We start from the raw sequence: 14,679 nt of genomic DNA, 5'->3' as shown, positions 1-14,679 counted from the left end.
CAACTTATTGGGTGTCGAATGCGGTGAGCCAGCCTCGCGGACGTCTCAGTTCATCTTCGCCACTCCCGGGTCCTGCCAGGCACAGCCTGAGCAGTTCCTCTGCAGGCAACGAGCCGGGTCAGTGTCAAGCCCACTGCGTTGGCATCGTCTTCCCCCGCACCTGGCCCTATGCTGACCAACACCTGTTATTCGAGCATATTCAGTCCGGCTCTTCTACCTGGATACCTCCTGAATGAGATCACATCTGGTCTGAGTGTCGCATGGCAACAAATGTGGAGGTAAACGGGAAGGAACCTTCCAGGGGCTTTACCTCTCGGGAGCGTCCGTGTTCGACACGTCCCTGAACAGTGATGAACCCGTTCTTTCCCGGTGCTGGACCTCCGACTCACTCTTTCCAAAGCTAACCAGAGCCTAAAGGCTCATAGTCCTCACTGTTCCACTGTTCCTCCAGAGCCCACAGAGTATCCTACACAAAGTAAACACACGGAAAATGTGCCCCAACTTGTAGATTAAAGGAGACTTAAAAGACATGAGGTTCCATGAGATGGCCCAGCAGGGCAAGCCCAACAACCTGAATTGGAACCCCAGGACTTACACGGGAGGAGGAGAAAATGTAAAGTCCCACAAGTTGTCCTCTAAACTACACACACACACACATGCGCACAAGCACACACAGGAATGCACGCACGCGCACTGGGAGGGACTGGCGGGAACCATGCTGCTCCTCCTCGGGGAATCTGGCTCAGCTATATCAGCGCTCACATCCCGCTGTTGACAGCTGCCTGTAATTCCAGTTCCAGGGGACCCACTGCTGGTTTCTGGTCTCTCCAGGCACCTCGTGTATGTGATGCATATATGCACATTCCAGCAAAACACTCACACACATAAAACAGAAAGAAATCTTAAAACAAAAACACGATAGGATCTTACTCTGTAGCCATGGCTGGCCTGAAACTCAGAGATTTGCCTGCCTGTGTTTCCTGCATGCTGAGACTAAAGGTGTGCGGCCATCATGCCTGGCAAGAAATCAATCTTAAAAACAAACAGGGAGAAGGGGGTTAGGGAGGGGATGATGATGAGGGTGGTGGTGGTGGTGGTGGTGATGAAGGTGGAGCTAGAGATGGCTCAGCAGTTAGGAGCACTGGCTACCGTTGCACAATACCTGGGTTTGTACCCTGCATGGTATCTCACAAGTGTCTCTGAGTCCAGGTGCACAGGACCCAGCGTTTTCTTGTGGCCTCCTTGGGCACCCACGTGGTGCACAGACCCAGCCAGATCCAGGTCAAACACCCATACACATAACATTGGAAAAATAAATGTTTTTTTCAAAGATAACCTTTAAAGAAAGATACAACCTGAGTGAGTAACGCTTGGAGTGTAGCGTGCTGTGCTAAAACCTTTAGTTCCGCGGAGTTTGGGTCCTTACTACGGAAATAAAGGCAGTGCTTATTTTTGGAGGGATTGGATGGTGTGAGGGGTTGGGGGTTGGATGAGGGTACAAACTGTGGGGAGCTGGAGCTCCCTTTTGTGTAAGGGGTTGGAGGAAGTGGGGGTTGGGGGTGTGCAACCCAGAGCCTCCAGCACCTCTTCTTGGTATAAGCAGCAGCACCGAGAGTGTTTGTACTAAAATCCTTATTTATTTCAGGTAATTTTTTTTGTAGGCGGGTTATTAGTATAGTTAAAGCAAAAACTTGGGACAGGGTCCGGGCCTGGGGTTCTTGCCTGGAATGTATCAAGCCCCATGATTCTGTGCAGCTGCAAACACATTCTTTTTGTTTTGTTTTGTTTTGTTTTGTTTTGTTTTGTTTTGTTTTTTTGAGACAGGGTTTCTCTGTGTAGCCCTGGCTGTCCTGGAACTCACTCTGTAGACCAGGCTGGCCTCGAACTCAGAAATCCACCTGCCTCTGCCTCCCAAGTGCTGGCATTCTAAAGGATTTTATCAGGCAGGCACAAGGATGTCAGACCAGACCCAGAAGTGGGCAGGGCAAGGCCAGGAAGGGAACTGAAGATAGCCAGAGGCACTGTGGCTGCCAACTTGCACAATTCCAACTCTCTGAAGTCCTCCTCAATCATCCTTGGAGAAACTTTAACACACTATGGCTTTTTCTGCAGAATTTTACTTCACACACCTTAACAAAGTTTTCCTCTTAATTCAGTTCTTTGGCAGTTTCACACCTGTATGTACTGCATTCTGGTGATTCTCTTCCCCTAGTCTCTCTCATCTCCCCCTCTCCCCTCCCAGTTGGTAGGTTTTGTGACCCATTTAGTTTAACCAGGGCCATCTATGTGACCCTTAGTTTAGTACTGAGTGGGGATTGGTGCGGTCCCCAGTGGGTAACAACCTGTTTTTGTAACCTTTTAGTAAGATATAGTTCAGCAGTGAGGGTAGGGGTGGAGCGGTCCCTTCCCTCCTTCTGTCCCTCCAGGCTTGGCTGTTGATAGTTTCTTCTCTAGACCGAGGGCATCTGTCTATGTCCTGGGTAGAATATGGCATCTCACAGCATTTCTGTAACGTTTTTCTTTTCCCTTCTGGGTTTTTTTTATTTTTGTTTTTTGTTTTGTTTTTTGTTTTTTGTTTTTTCAAGACAGGGTTTTTCTGTATAGCCCTGGCTGTCCTGGAACTCACTCTGTAGACCAGGCTGACCTCGAACTCAGAAATCTGCCTGCCTCTGCCTCCCAGAGTGCTGGGATTACAGGTGTGCAGTGGTTTTATCCCAACTAATATGGGGTCACTGAGGGGGTTCCCATCTCCTCAGAGCATCTAGCAGACTGTGGTAGGAAGACCTGAGTTCAGGAGATCTGGAGAGGGGCGGGGCCAGAGCGGTGGCCTTGGAACTGGCTGGAAGTCAGAGTCCAGAAAGTGTCTTGCCCAGTTTCGTAGCTCTGTACCCATAAGTTAGAGCACCCCTTAGCCCTCTCAGAGTGCTTCTTTTTGCAGATTAGTAGAGTCCCACACCTGGTCCTGAGACTGTAGAGCGGTTTGACTGTCAATGGGTCATCTCCACGCCCCATGCCCCTCCCTCCACTCTTCATGGTTTGTCCTGGAAGAGGGTTGGAAGACTGAGGGACTTCGGTGAAGCAGTATTCCTGGATGCGACAGCGGGGTTACACACGTGAACTCACAGCAGCTGTGACCATCTGTGCAAGATCAAGCTGGTGCAAACCCTAGCCAGCGTGGGGAAGAGCCCCGCAACAACTGACAACCGCGGTAGCTGAGGAGATGCCGACGGTGAATGGCTGCCGGGGCAGACAAGGCCCCTTTTTCTTCAGGGATGCAGGCTCTGAGAGGCTGCCTGTACTTGCCCCAGTGGATGGCTCCACACGGTGGGAGCTGAAGAGATGGCTCGGAGGTTAACAGCTTAACAGCCCTGGTCGGCTCCCCCAGAGGACCCAGGCCCAGCACGGTGGCTCATTGTGTTTGTAACTCCAGTTCCAGGAGAGCGCACTGTGCTCTTTTGGCCTCTTGGGGCGTCAGGCATGCACATGGTGCATAGACATACACTCAGGCAAAACACCTATACACATAAAATAATAAAATAATAAAAATGATTATTTTAAATACTAAATAAAAATAAAGTTGGTGTGAGGAATAGAAGAGGGATTGGAGGGGAGAGATTGGAGTAGATTTGATTAAAACACTACATACATGTGTGAATAATAAAATATTTTAAAAATAAATTAATTTTTTAAAAAATTTGGAGAGATTAATGAGAACCAATCACAGTTGCCCGAAGATCCGTACAGAGCTTGAAAGCACGGAGGTCAGTACTGAACTACTTGCATAGCTTGGAGCCTGGGAGGCGCAGGTCACGGGGAGGAGTCACGGCTAGTGAGCGGGTTGGCTCAGGAAGAGCCTATCCAGGAAGAGCGAGCTTGCAAAAGGTCCCCTTTCCTCCGGGAGCCGCTTTCCCGGATCACGTGGTGGTGGCAGCTCCCCCTGGCGGCGGCAGTTGCGCGCACGCGCATGGCGATGGCGGCATCCGGGGAGCCGGCTCTCCGCTCTGTGTACTTCTGCGGGAGCATCCGCGGCGGGCGCGAGGACCAAGCACTGTACGCGCGGATCGTATCGCGGCTGCGGCGCTATGGGAAGGTGCTCACTGAGCACGTGGCTGATGCTGAGCTGGAGCCGCGTGGTGAGGCGGCGCGGGCTGGAGACCTGTAGGATGAGGGGACTGGCTGACTGGGGACTCGCGGGCTAGGGGACCCACTGGCTAGGGGACCTGCTGGCTAGTAGACATGCAACCTAGGGAACCTGCGGCTCAGGGGGCTTGCAAACTAGAGGAACCGCAGTCTAGGGGACCCACAGGCTAGGGGACCTGCAGATAGGACCTGTAGGTTAGCGGACCGGCTGGCCGAGGAAGGTCCTGGATTATATATGCACGCCCCGTGTGCGGGTCATATGTCCCGATCCAGCGCACTGAAAGCAAGTGAGAACCCAGACCCAGCATCGGGCTAGCAAGGCTTACATGAGCTCGTCTGGATTTAGCACTCCTCCAGTAGGAAAGTTGTACCTAGGACTCTTGTATTTCTGCTCCAAAAACTTTCAAGTAGTTCTCCCTTGCCCCATGCAAAAACAATCTCCTAAGCTGTGGGCTCTAATGCAGTCCTGGGAGAATCTTTAAAAGACAAAGAATCATAGGCAAAAAATGCCAGGGGATTGGAAAGAAACTGTCTGTGCTTACGGATGGCTAGCTCGTGGTGTGTTTGGTTGATAGCATTCTGGAAGCTGAGGTAGGATGGGTTCCTGGCTAACCTGGGCTACAGAGTTAGACCCTGATGTCTCAAAGAAAAATGAGACAAAACACAGACTACCAAGTGCAATAGCCTGGGGAAAACCTTTGACTCTGGTTTTTCTCCCCTAGTTACTTTCTTTTTGAAATGGGCTGTCATGTAACCCACAGTGACTTCAGACTTGCTGTGTAGCAGGGAATGACCTTGACCTCCCCATCCTCCTGCCTCCACCTCCCAAGTGCTAGAATTACAGGCATCCTCCGCTACACTCAACTTGTTTGTGTTTTGAGATAGGGTCTCTCTACACCTACATATCCATGGCTATCATGGTACTTACAGTGTAGACTAGACTGTATTGGAACTCGGAGATCCCCCAGCCTCTGCTTCTGGGGCAGGGCGGGGCTGGGATTAGAGGTATGCGCCACCATCCTCAGGCTCACAAAAGAACTTTTACGCAGTGTGGCTCTGCTCCGCCACATGCAGAGCCGTACCATCCTGAACAGCAGAGTTTATTCACACTGTGATCCTGGCTCTCTGACCCCAGGCATGTCGCTTGGATTCAGAGTGAGTCAGACCTTCCCCCACACACACACACTCACCCAGCCCCACCCGCGCGTGCCACCTTCAACACGATTGCATTTTTCTTGTGGCTGTTTGGTTCCTCACCCCTTTGACAGATGCTTCTCCTGGGCTGTCCTTTGTAGGTGCCGGAGCACGGGTTTCCTCTCTTTGCCCCTCCCTGGGCAGGGTAGATATGAAAAGCAGTGAGAACATAGAAGTTACTGGGTCCTGAACTGGGGTGGGGAATATCTTTGACCAGCTTGCCCTCCGCCACAGGGGAAGAGGCCACTGGGGGCGACCGGCTTATCCATGAGCGGGACCTGGCCTGGCTGCGGCAGGCAGATGGTAAGTAGTCCTCCCTCCTGCATGTGGGCTCCTCTGTGATGTCAAAACGGGGATATCCCTGGACTTAATATCACACACACGCACACACACACACACACACACACACCACCTTCCTGTCCTTACAAGTCCCAGGTATTGAGTCTTATTTTTTTTTTTTTCCGTCCAGTGGTCGTGGCTGAAGTTACACAGCCATCCTTGGGCGTTGGCTATGAATTGGGCCGGGCAGTAGCTCTTAGTAAGCCAGTTCTATGCCTGTTCCGACCGCAGTCTGGCCGAGGTGAGTATTCCAGCCCCGGGGTAGCATTACTCCTCCAAAGCATTGCCTGACTTTCCGGCAACCCCATACCCATTTCTTCCTTTCCGGGTGGGCTGGAGCAGGGAGCGGAGTGGGGAGCACGGAAGAAAGTCAGTTTCACGTTTCTCCCCACCCCAGTGCTTTCCGCCATGATCCGGGGAGCAGCTGATGGCTCGAGGTTCCAGGTGTGGGACTACGCAGAGGGAGAGGTAGAGACCTTGGTCGATCGGTACTTTGAGGCTTGTCTTCCTCAGGAGATGGATTCCTCCAGTAACCCAAGTGCCTGACTTTAACCCTACTGTATTAAAAAAAATTTAAGATTTATTTTTTACATCTGTTTTAACTGCATGGATGTGTGTAACCACATTCATACCTTGTGCCCAGAGGTCATAAGAGGGTACCATATTCTCTGGAACTGGCATTAGAGATGGCTGTGGGTCTCCATATGGGTGCTGGGAACTGAACCCAGGTCCTTGGCAAGAGCAACAAGTGCTTTTGGCTGCTGAACCTTCTCTTTGGCCCTGGCCCAACTTTATTAAATGCTGACCCCTGATGTTTCTCTGGATTCATTCCTGCTTCAGCCTCAGTGGTAAGAAAAGGTCCGTTTAGCTGGCTATGGTGACACTACCCCAGGAGGCACAGTGGTTTGAATATGCTTGACCTGGGGAGTCACACTATTAGTAGGTGTGGCCTTGGTGGAAGTGTGTCACTGTGGGGTGGGCTTTGAGACACTCCACCTCGCTGCTTGAAAATAGTCTGCTGGTTTCCTTTTGATGAAGATGTAGACCTCTCAGCTACTGCACCATACCTGTCTGGATGCTGCCATGCTCCCACCTTGATGATGATGGACTGACCCTCTGAACCTGTAAGCCAGCCCAACTAAATGTTGTCCTTATAAGAGTTGCTTTGGTCATGGTGTCTGTTCATAGCAGTCAAACTCTAACTAAGACAGAAGTTGGTACCAAGGACTGGGGTATTGTTTCTGTTTGGAGGGATGTAGATTTTGGGACTTTGGAAAGCAGTAGAATGCTTTAAGTGGGGTTAATTAGCCATCCTAGTAGGAATATGGAAGATTTTGTTGCTGAGAGTTCTACATCTTCATGGAAAGGAAGGCAGGAGTAGACTGTTCTCAGGCAGCTAGGAGGAGGGTCTCAAAGCCGACCCCCACAGTGACACACCCACTCCAACAAGTTCACACCTCCTAATAGTGCCACTCCCAGGGCCAAGCATATTCAAACCACCACACACAGGCAGGTGGATTTCTGAGTTCAAGACCACTGTGGTCTATATATATAGTGAGTTCGAGGACAGTCAGACCTATGTAGAGAGACCCCATCTCTAAAACAAAAACAAAAAACTCTTGTCTATACTGGCAGTGGTAGAACAGGCCCTGGCTTTTCCATTCCACTTCCCTGTAGAAAATAGAAGGACCTGGACTAAAGTAGGTCACTGGGGACACTCACGCACGGAAGGGGCCAGGTATTGCTGGGTTGCATTCTTTCCATCTCTGAACCTAGACCTGTGCTTCTGGTTATGACTTTAAGTCAAGTGAGTCTTCTTTGGCTTTCTCAGAGGACAGGAAAGTCTGGATGCCCAAAGAACACAGTAAAGATAGAGGAGGGCTGGTGAGCTGGCTCAGCAGGTCAAGGTGCTTCACATTGAGCCTGAAGACCCGGGTTTGATCCCAAGCACCCACATGGAAGAGAGAACCGACTCCTGGATCTTCTCTGACCTCCATACATGCACACACACCATGGCATGTGCGCAGATGCACAGGCTCATGTGATCTTTGAGGAATGTGCGTTGTGAGGAAATACGGGGGGGGGGGGAGGGGGGAGTCGGAATGAGGGGTGCTCCGCCTGAGAAGTGTGTGAAAAAAGACGTTTATTCAGTAAACAGAAGGTGCTTCAGACACTGGGAATCCCCTTCACATGACACCCTGTGGCCCTGCGGCTCCAGGTGTTTCCTGCCCCTCCCCCCTCAGTCATAGGACTCATCATCGTCATCTTCATCACCAAAGAAGAAGGTCTCTCGGTCCAGGTTCTCCGACTCCTCGTCGTAGGAGAAGCTGTCGTTGTCTAGCTCCTCATCAAACTCGTGCTGCCACTCTGGCACATCCCCCTCCTCCTCCTCCTCTTCCTCCTCGTCTTCCACCTCCAGCCCTGAGGAGCCCTGGGGCCTAGGAAAGCGACCACACTCAGCCCGAGAGCCTGCACCCCTGCCGCCCTTCCCCGGCTCCGCCCAGCCTACTCACTGGTCGCTGGGCACATTGGACGCCTTCACTTCCCGGGTCTCTACTGAGGGACTCTGCAGTCCAACCCGGAAGTCCTGACAAGGAGACAGGAGGGTCTGAGGAGCAGAAGGGCAGAGGCTACCGGGCCTGGGGCCCATCCTTTCCCTGAGGAGTCCTGAGAGCCAGACTCCAGGAGCACTCCATCCGACCTTCGGAAGGCTTCAGTGGCCTGCACTGCACAGCAGGCACCTTCCCAGTCACTGAGCCCTCAGCAAGGAGCCCAAGAACAAGGCTCATGGTTTGGGCCCCACACCCGTGCTCCAGAGCTGGCAGGAGCCCTGCAGTTCCCTTACTGCCAAGACTCCACCCAGCCCTGACCCGCACCCACGCGCTGGAGTACGGCCTGAGAAGGTACTGCCACCCCTGAGCACCTGGCCCCATACCCCTGACCAAGCGGGAAACCCGCTCCTTTGTAAGAACCCCTCGGGGGGTTAAGTGTCACAGACTGGCTCAGGCCTCCGGACTCCACCACATCCCTTGCTTTTTATTTTTCTTTCGAGAGACAGAGCTTCTCTGTGTAGCCCTGGCTGTCCTATGTAGACCAGGCTGGCCTCAGACTCAGATCCACCTGCCTCTGGCTTCGAGTGGTCTGATAAAGGCGTACTTTAGTTAGTTAGTAGGTGGGTCATGGCAGTACCTGTGTCGAGTGCTGCAGGATGGCCAGCAGCCTCTCCTGGATCCTCCGGAGCAGCTCCGTGCCCGTGCTGAGACAATCCGCCCGCAGGAGGCGCAGGGAGGAGGCCAGGTCCTGACAGCGCAGCAGGGTCTCCTCTGCAGGAGCAGCGAGCCCTGGACTTGCTCTCTTCTCCCGTCCCCTCCCCCCTCAACCGTCTACGGAGCATCCACCAAGTACCGGGCAGAGCTGTCAGAGCTCATGCTGCTCCCCCACCAGGTGCACATGTGTGAGCCAGGCCCTTAGGGGAAGGCTTAGCAGAATGAAGGGGAGAAAGGAACGGGGCGAAAGCAGGGGCCCTGGACAAGCTGTCTGAAGGGCACTGGCGCAGGGCTCACCGAGGAGGATCTGCAGGGCGTTCGTGTGCAGCTCCAGGTTCTCCGTCTGCTGCTCTACCACATCCATGTACTCCGTGTCCTGACTGTAGAAGCTGTAGACACAGGCATAGGCCAGCACCTAGGAGAGCCCCGGTCAGCACAGCCAGCCTGAGTCCAGGCATCTGCACCTCGCTTCCCCTCTTCTGGGTTCCTCCATCCAAGCCCACTCAGCCACGCCCCCGCCATGCCCCCCCCTATACCCGCCACACCCCTCCCCCCTTGCCTCCCCCACTGCGACAACCTTTCGAGCCTGCTCAAGGGCCCGGCAAGCATCTTGCAGGAACGTGAAGGATTTGGGCGGAGGCACCTCATGGATGGCAGAGGCCTGGTTCCGCAGGTTGACTGCGAACTCCTGTATGAGGCAAGAGCCGCCACAGGCCGTGAGGTCTGCACTCCAGACAGCTCCCCCTGGGCCGCCCTCTGGTGACCCGCCCTCTGGTGACCCGCCCACTGACCGCGGCTCACCCGGGCCTGGTGGTGGAAGGTACACCTCTCGTTATAGTCCTGAAACCGCTTCTCCTGGCGAGCTGCCTTGCTCACCTGGTGAGGACATGGAGGGATGGCTGGGCGCTCGCTCTGACAGGCTGGGTTCTTACCCATGATGCCTCTCTACACTTCTCCCAGAACGTTCATGTGAGCCTGGCTGAGTCTGCGCCTTTACATGGAGATGCTTATGCTTGTCCCCAGCCACAGTGTTGGGCGGGCCCGCTCCATACTCCTTTCCCTGCTCTGGTGCCTGCCCACCCTGCCTATCCCCGCTGAACCTTTGTCCTGACTGCCCCACCATTGTTCTGGGGACAGGACTCCACCTGTCTTGGCTGGCTGGGCCTCAGACACGCCCAGCCCCTTACCATGGCAGAGCAGTTGTAGTAGTCCTTGTGGCTCGGCTTCCAGGACTTGAGACAGCGCCAGCAGAACCCGTGGTTACATCTTGCACAGGTCATGCTATGGAGGGTTTGAGCTGATCAGAGGGCGTCTGCCTCTGGATAAGGGGGGCCAGGGTAGCCGAGGCTAGACACCCCAGTGACAGGGTGGCTTTTCCAGCTGCCCCCAGTCTCCATCTTCCCAAGTCCTGCTAAGTATACCCTTGCTTTGTGCTTCCCAACACAGCCGACCTAAAACCTGGGTGGAGGAATCCAGGAGGTGACCCTTGGTGGACGCTGAGTGAGGGCAGTGGACGTGTTGAGCTTGCACAGGAAGCTTACATTCCTTCCTTGCTGCCCGGCCTCCCCCACACTGTGCTCCCAGAGCCCCCTGCACCCCTTCTTACTGCAGACACCCCTCGTTCTTCTCAATAGGTGCCTGACAGCTGGGGCAGCGCTTGGAGATGAGCTTGGCCAGGTGCTTGCTCTGGGCCTCCACGCTCATGCCGTCATAGTAGCCGCCATCATCAACCCACTGGGACATGTGGCCACAGCTGGCAGGATAGTGTGCCTAAGTGGAGAAGCAAGAGGCACAGGCGGCTTAGCCACCTCACAACTGTGTGTGAGAGGACAGACGCTGGGCAGGGAGGGAGTGCGGCCCCTGCAGGGGCCAGGGTGCGCACCCACCTCAGGAAAGCTACAGCTGAAGCACGAGGCCCAGCCGCACTTGGAGCAGGTGGTCCCACTGCCCAGGCCCTGGCGGCACAGGATGCGGTCACAGCCCTGAGGGTTGGTACACCACGTCAGGTTGGAGCAGCTCTCCACATAACCTCGCAGAAGGGCCTTCTCATACTGTGGGCAGAGGCAAGTGCGGCTGCTATGAATGATGGGAAAACCAGACTCTCCAGGAGGCGCTGAAGTCTCTGAGTGCCAGAAAGCCAGCCTGCCCTCTGGGTCTGTGGGGACAGGGTGTACCTTGGAGATGACCTCTGGGGAGGAGACAATGTTACGGATGAAGGCTCCAGTGGGCTGGGCAGGACAGTCGGCGATGGGGCAGGTACAATTCAGCACAAAGTTCTGCTCTATGCGAGTCGTCAGGTATTCATTCCAGCAAGACTGGCAGGACAAAACGGGGGCGAGGGGGGGGGGGGCTGATCAGAGACAGACAGCCTGATCACCATCTAGACACTCACCCTTCCACGGCTTCCAGGAAAGTCAGAGACGGAGGGTTCCAGGGCCTACCTCACTGCTGACCCTGCCTTGCAGACATCTTGGATTTCTGGGATGAGGCCAGATTGTAGTTGTCTCTGAGGATGCATGGGGCTCAGGCACTGGCCTAAATACAGTCACTACCAAGGAAGTAACAGTCAACCGAAAGGATCTGAGCTATGGAAGCAGCAGTGTGTGTCGCCTTAGATAAGGGTCCAACAGAAGGCTGGAGTATGGCAGGTGTGGTCCCCAGTGGAAGCAGTGTTTGGTGTGGGGCTTTCGTGGAGTGGTTGGATCATCCGGGCTCTGCCTGGACCAATGACTTATTCCACTACTGGAAGATGGTGGACAAAGATCACTGGGAATGGGGCTCTGAGGCTACCTTGACCACCTAGAGGTAAGCAGCTGTCCTCTGGCCTTCCGCCATGATGTTCTGCCTTGTTACAGGCCTAGAGATGATGAAGACAACATGGAGACAACCGGCTGCAGACAGATGAGCCAGACAGATCCTTCCTCCCTTAAGCATCTCTCAGGCGTTCATCACAGCAATGCATGGTCAGCACCAGTGAGCTGAGAGTGGAGCTGGGGCGTGGCTAAGAGCACCCGTTGCTCCTCTAAAGAACCCAGGTTCGATTCCCAGCACCCACGTGGTGGCTCATAACTGTGATTCCACTTCCGGGGATCTGATCCTCTTCCGGCCTTGGCAGGACCAGGCATGTGTGCAATGCAGGCAAAACACACGCACAAATTAAAGGTAATAACGTTTTCTTAAAGGTGAGAAGGAAGGGAGCCTGGGGACACCGCCTTTCCTCCTGGACTCGGGGCTCCTGCATGCCAGCACCGGTGCGGATGCCAGCGCCTCTAATTTCCGCTAGTCCCCCCCCCCCAGCTTCCTCAGCCTGAGGCTCTAAGGCCTCCACCTTCCAACAGACTCGGTCTCTTCCCCACAAAGCAGACTAACCTGAGGTGTCCCCATGTCCTCCCCACAGCACAGCCATCTCCACCCCACCCTCGTCACCCCTGCCAGACTTTTCCAAACGCCTCTGCTGTTCCTACCACCTCACCCTAAAGCAGGTCATTATGTCTTCTCCCTAATACCCAGGAGCCTCCTGATCAATGGCCCTTTCTCCCCTCCCCTCTCAAAACAAAGTCCATGAGTCTGTTCCACTAAGCACCCCTGGTCCTCAGGCTATGATCAAGCTCCGAAATGATCAATCAAAGCACCAGGGACACCAGGTGACAGTACTCAGGTGAAGAACCTGGACCATCCCTGTTAGGGTTCTGTCTAAGCTCCACCCACCATTACCTGGCAACAGCTAGGTAGGCCTGCCCACTATAAAAGGGGATGCTCAGCCCCTCCCCGCCTCTCTCCTCTCTGCCCTCTTGGGCTCTCCTCCCCTCCACTTCTCTCCACATGGTCATGGCCGGCCTCCATGGTCTCCACTTCTCTACTCTCTCCGCCTTTCTCTCCCTCCACTACCCCATTAACGCCCATCCTCTGCCCTGAATAAACTCTTTTCTATACCATGTCTGTGTGTATCTGGTCCCTTGGGGGAAGGGATGCCTCGGCATGGGCCCGCGGAGGCACCCCCTTCACCACACCACCGTATACCATAGTCTCTAAAACTTCTTTCTCTTTTTATGATCACAACAATCCGTCACCGAATCAAACACTTTACATCTTGAAACAAATCAAGACAAAATGGGAAGCAGACTAAAACAAAATCTTGCATTATTTTAGGTAAAGCAAGGGGCAACTTTGGCAAATGTAGACTCTGAGCTTGCAGGCATGCGGTACCTCAGGATTCCCCACAGTCCTGAAGGACAGAATCCTGGAATTTGAGTCTGGCTGCCCCTGGCCTCTTGGCTTTTGCCAAAGCCACTGCCCAGCCCTAGGGGAACAGGGCCAGTTCCCGCCCTTTGCTCGCCCTGCGTGCCAACAGGCTCAGGCTGGTGGCCGGCCTCCCACTGCTCCAGGCCTGGGGCTGTGCTGTGGCTTCGCCATTTCTGCCTTATTCACAGGCTGTTACTCCCCTGCTGTCCTCTTTGAAGGCTGAACCTGGAGCTCACAGATTCTGACTGGTTTGGCTAGTAGGTCTGCCGCGGGGATCCTGGATCCTGTCTCTGCCACTGGAGTCCTGATAACAGGCGGCCACCATACCTACACTCGCTTTACCTATACTGGCTTCTACGAGGGTTTTGTCATCTGAACTCTGTCAGGCGCTCATGTTGCACGGTCAACACTTTTAGGTACTGAGCTCTCTCCCAGCTCCCAACGAAGTTCTCACAAGTGTAAACCAGACCGCATCACCTTGCTTGAAATCCACAGTGGTTTCCCACAGACGCCATCTATCTCGACCTCCTCCTCCTTCCCTAACGGACAGCCTCAGTCGCCACACTCTACTAAGCCTCTGCTAACACTCCCTCCCAGGATGCCACGTGGGCAGGCCTCTCTTGACCTCCCCAGTATAAAGGGGAAGCCCTAATCCCTATGCAGTCACTTCCTGTGACATCACCCAAGTGCATCTTCTCCCCAGAATTTATCATCAAAGTTTGGAGAGAGGTTATGTTTGCAGTAAGGCTGCCAAAATTCAAATTGTAATTCAGATAAATGCTATCAGCTCCGGGTGTCTCCATCTCTCATCCGTAAACTGGAGCTAGCAAGGCTGGAGAGGCAGCTAGGTGGTGAAGAGCAACTGCTACTCTTCCAGAGGACCTGGGTTCAGTTCCCAGCTCCCAGATGGTGGCTCGAGACCATCTGTAACCCCAGTTCCAGAAAAATCTGATACCCTCTTCTGGCCTCCATGGACACCAGGCACACACGTAACACATACCCATATGTGCAGGCAAAGTACTGATATGCATAAGGTTTACATAAATAAATAACCCTTTTTTAAAAGCAGACAGTGAAGCGAACTATTCGCCAGACCCTCAGCAAGCAGTCAGAGTAACTAGGAAATGCAAGCAGACTGCATGGTGCTGGCCCTGGGCCCTCGAGCAGGGCCCTGAGGTGTGAGCCACCATTGTTAGCAGCTCTCAGATCCCACCCCACCCCCTGCCCCCTCGCAGGCCTAATTCACACAGGGTCTCCACACTATACATACTGAGTCCCTGCCTCTTTCCATTGAATGAATATATAAAAGTAAAACCTAAAACAGTGGGGAGAAGGGAGCCCAAGCAACTGTATCAGAAGTGTCTAGGAGCAGAGAAAGAGGGAGAGAGATGGGGCTCCGCAGAGCCACGCGCGCGCGCGCGCGGCACCCACTCCTGGGAGACACTTGTGGAAGAGGCCTCTGGCGTTCCTGTCAGCATGCAGTGCCCCTCATGCTCGG

At 54.0% G+C, this 14,679-nt stretch overlaps 2 protein-coding genes and 1 long non-coding RNA gene across 6 annotated transcripts in view; 2 read left to right on the top strand and 1 right to left on the bottom strand.

The window, feature by feature from the left end:
• Positions 1–3,887: 3,887 nt before the first annotated feature.
• Positions 3,888–6,832, top strand: Dnph1 (2'-deoxynucleoside 5'-phosphate N-hydrolase 1). 2 transcript variants are annotated; one of them, XM_052193543.1, is made up of 4 exons: positions 3,888–4,133; positions 5,569–5,637; positions 5,804–5,914; positions 6,712–6,832. In XM_052193543.1, the coding sequence occupies exons 1-4, from the start codon at positions 3,965–3,967 to the stop codon at positions 6,783–6,785; spliced, it is 423 nt and encodes a 140-aa protein (XP_052049503.1). In that variant the 5' UTR covers positions 3,888–3,964; the 3' UTR covers positions 6,786–6,832. The 2 variants fall into 2 exon arrangements, with proteins under 2 accessions (XP_052049503.1, XP_052049501.1); XM_052193541.1 differs by lacking the exon at positions 6,712–6,832 and adding an exon at positions 6,071–6,256 and having other exon boundaries at positions 3,898–4,133.
• A 964-nt stretch (positions 6,833–7,796) lies between these two features.
• The window catches only part of Cul9 (cullin 9), a 43,456-nt gene continuing 36,573 nt past the window's right edge, over positions 7,797–14,679 (bottom strand). The window contains exons 32-41 of one of the 3 annotated variants that reach the window (XM_052192429.1): positions 11,114–11,254; positions 10,826–10,990; positions 10,546–10,709; positions 10,127–10,220; positions 9,741–9,815; positions 9,517–9,627; positions 9,237–9,354; positions 8,863–8,996; positions 8,187–8,260; positions 7,797–8,111 (exon numbers count right to left, since the gene is read on the bottom strand). In XM_052192429.1, coding sequence (XP_052048389.1) covers positions 7,913–8,111; positions 8,187–8,260; positions 8,863–8,996; positions 9,237–9,354; positions 9,517–9,627; positions 9,741–9,815; positions 10,127–10,220; positions 10,546–10,709; positions 10,826–10,990; positions 11,114–11,254 — 1,275 coding nt within the window. In that variant the 3' untranslated portion in view covers positions 7,797–7,912. Of the gene's footprint in view, positions 8,112–8,186; positions 8,261–8,862; positions 8,997–9,236; positions 9,355–9,516; positions 9,628–9,730; positions 9,816–10,126; positions 10,221–10,545; positions 10,710–10,825; positions 10,991–11,113; positions 11,255–14,679 lie in introns of those variants that run through there. The other 2 variants (XM_052192430.1, XR_007979433.1) reach the window with 2 other exon arrangements.
• On the top strand, positions 11,189–12,876 carry LOC127692255 (uncharacterized). Its single transcript, XR_007979434.1, has 2 exons — positions 11,189–11,974; positions 12,122–12,876. It is a non-coding gene; the product is annotated as an uncharacterized LOC127692255 (long non-coding RNA).

The sequence above is a fragment of the Apodemus sylvaticus genome, chromosome 9 (assembly GCF_947179515.1).
Source record: "Apodemus sylvaticus chromosome 9, mApoSyl1.1, whole genome shotgun sequence".
Classification (NCBI taxonomy): domain Eukaryota; kingdom Metazoa; phylum Chordata; class Mammalia; order Rodentia; family Muridae; genus Apodemus; species Apodemus sylvaticus.
This window is presented reverse-complemented; position numbering and strand designations above follow the sequence as displayed.

What these genes read in the sequence shown, in the direction of transcription:
- Dnph1 (XM_052193541.1), top strand. Translation starts at nt 3,965, where the DNA reads ATGGCGATGGCGGCATCCGGGGAGCCGGCTCTCCGCTCTGTGTACTTC. An exon ending in TGCTGAGCTGGAGCCGCGTG is followed by an intron (nt 4,134 to 5,568) that starts GTGAGGCGGCGC and finishes CCTCCGCCACAG; the next exon opens with GGGAAGAGGCCACTGGGGGC. An exon ending in CTGGCTGCGGCAGGCAGATG is followed by an intron (nt 5,638 to 5,803) that starts GTAAGTAGTCCT and finishes TTTTCCGTCCAG; the next exon opens with TGGTCGTGGCTGAAGTTACA.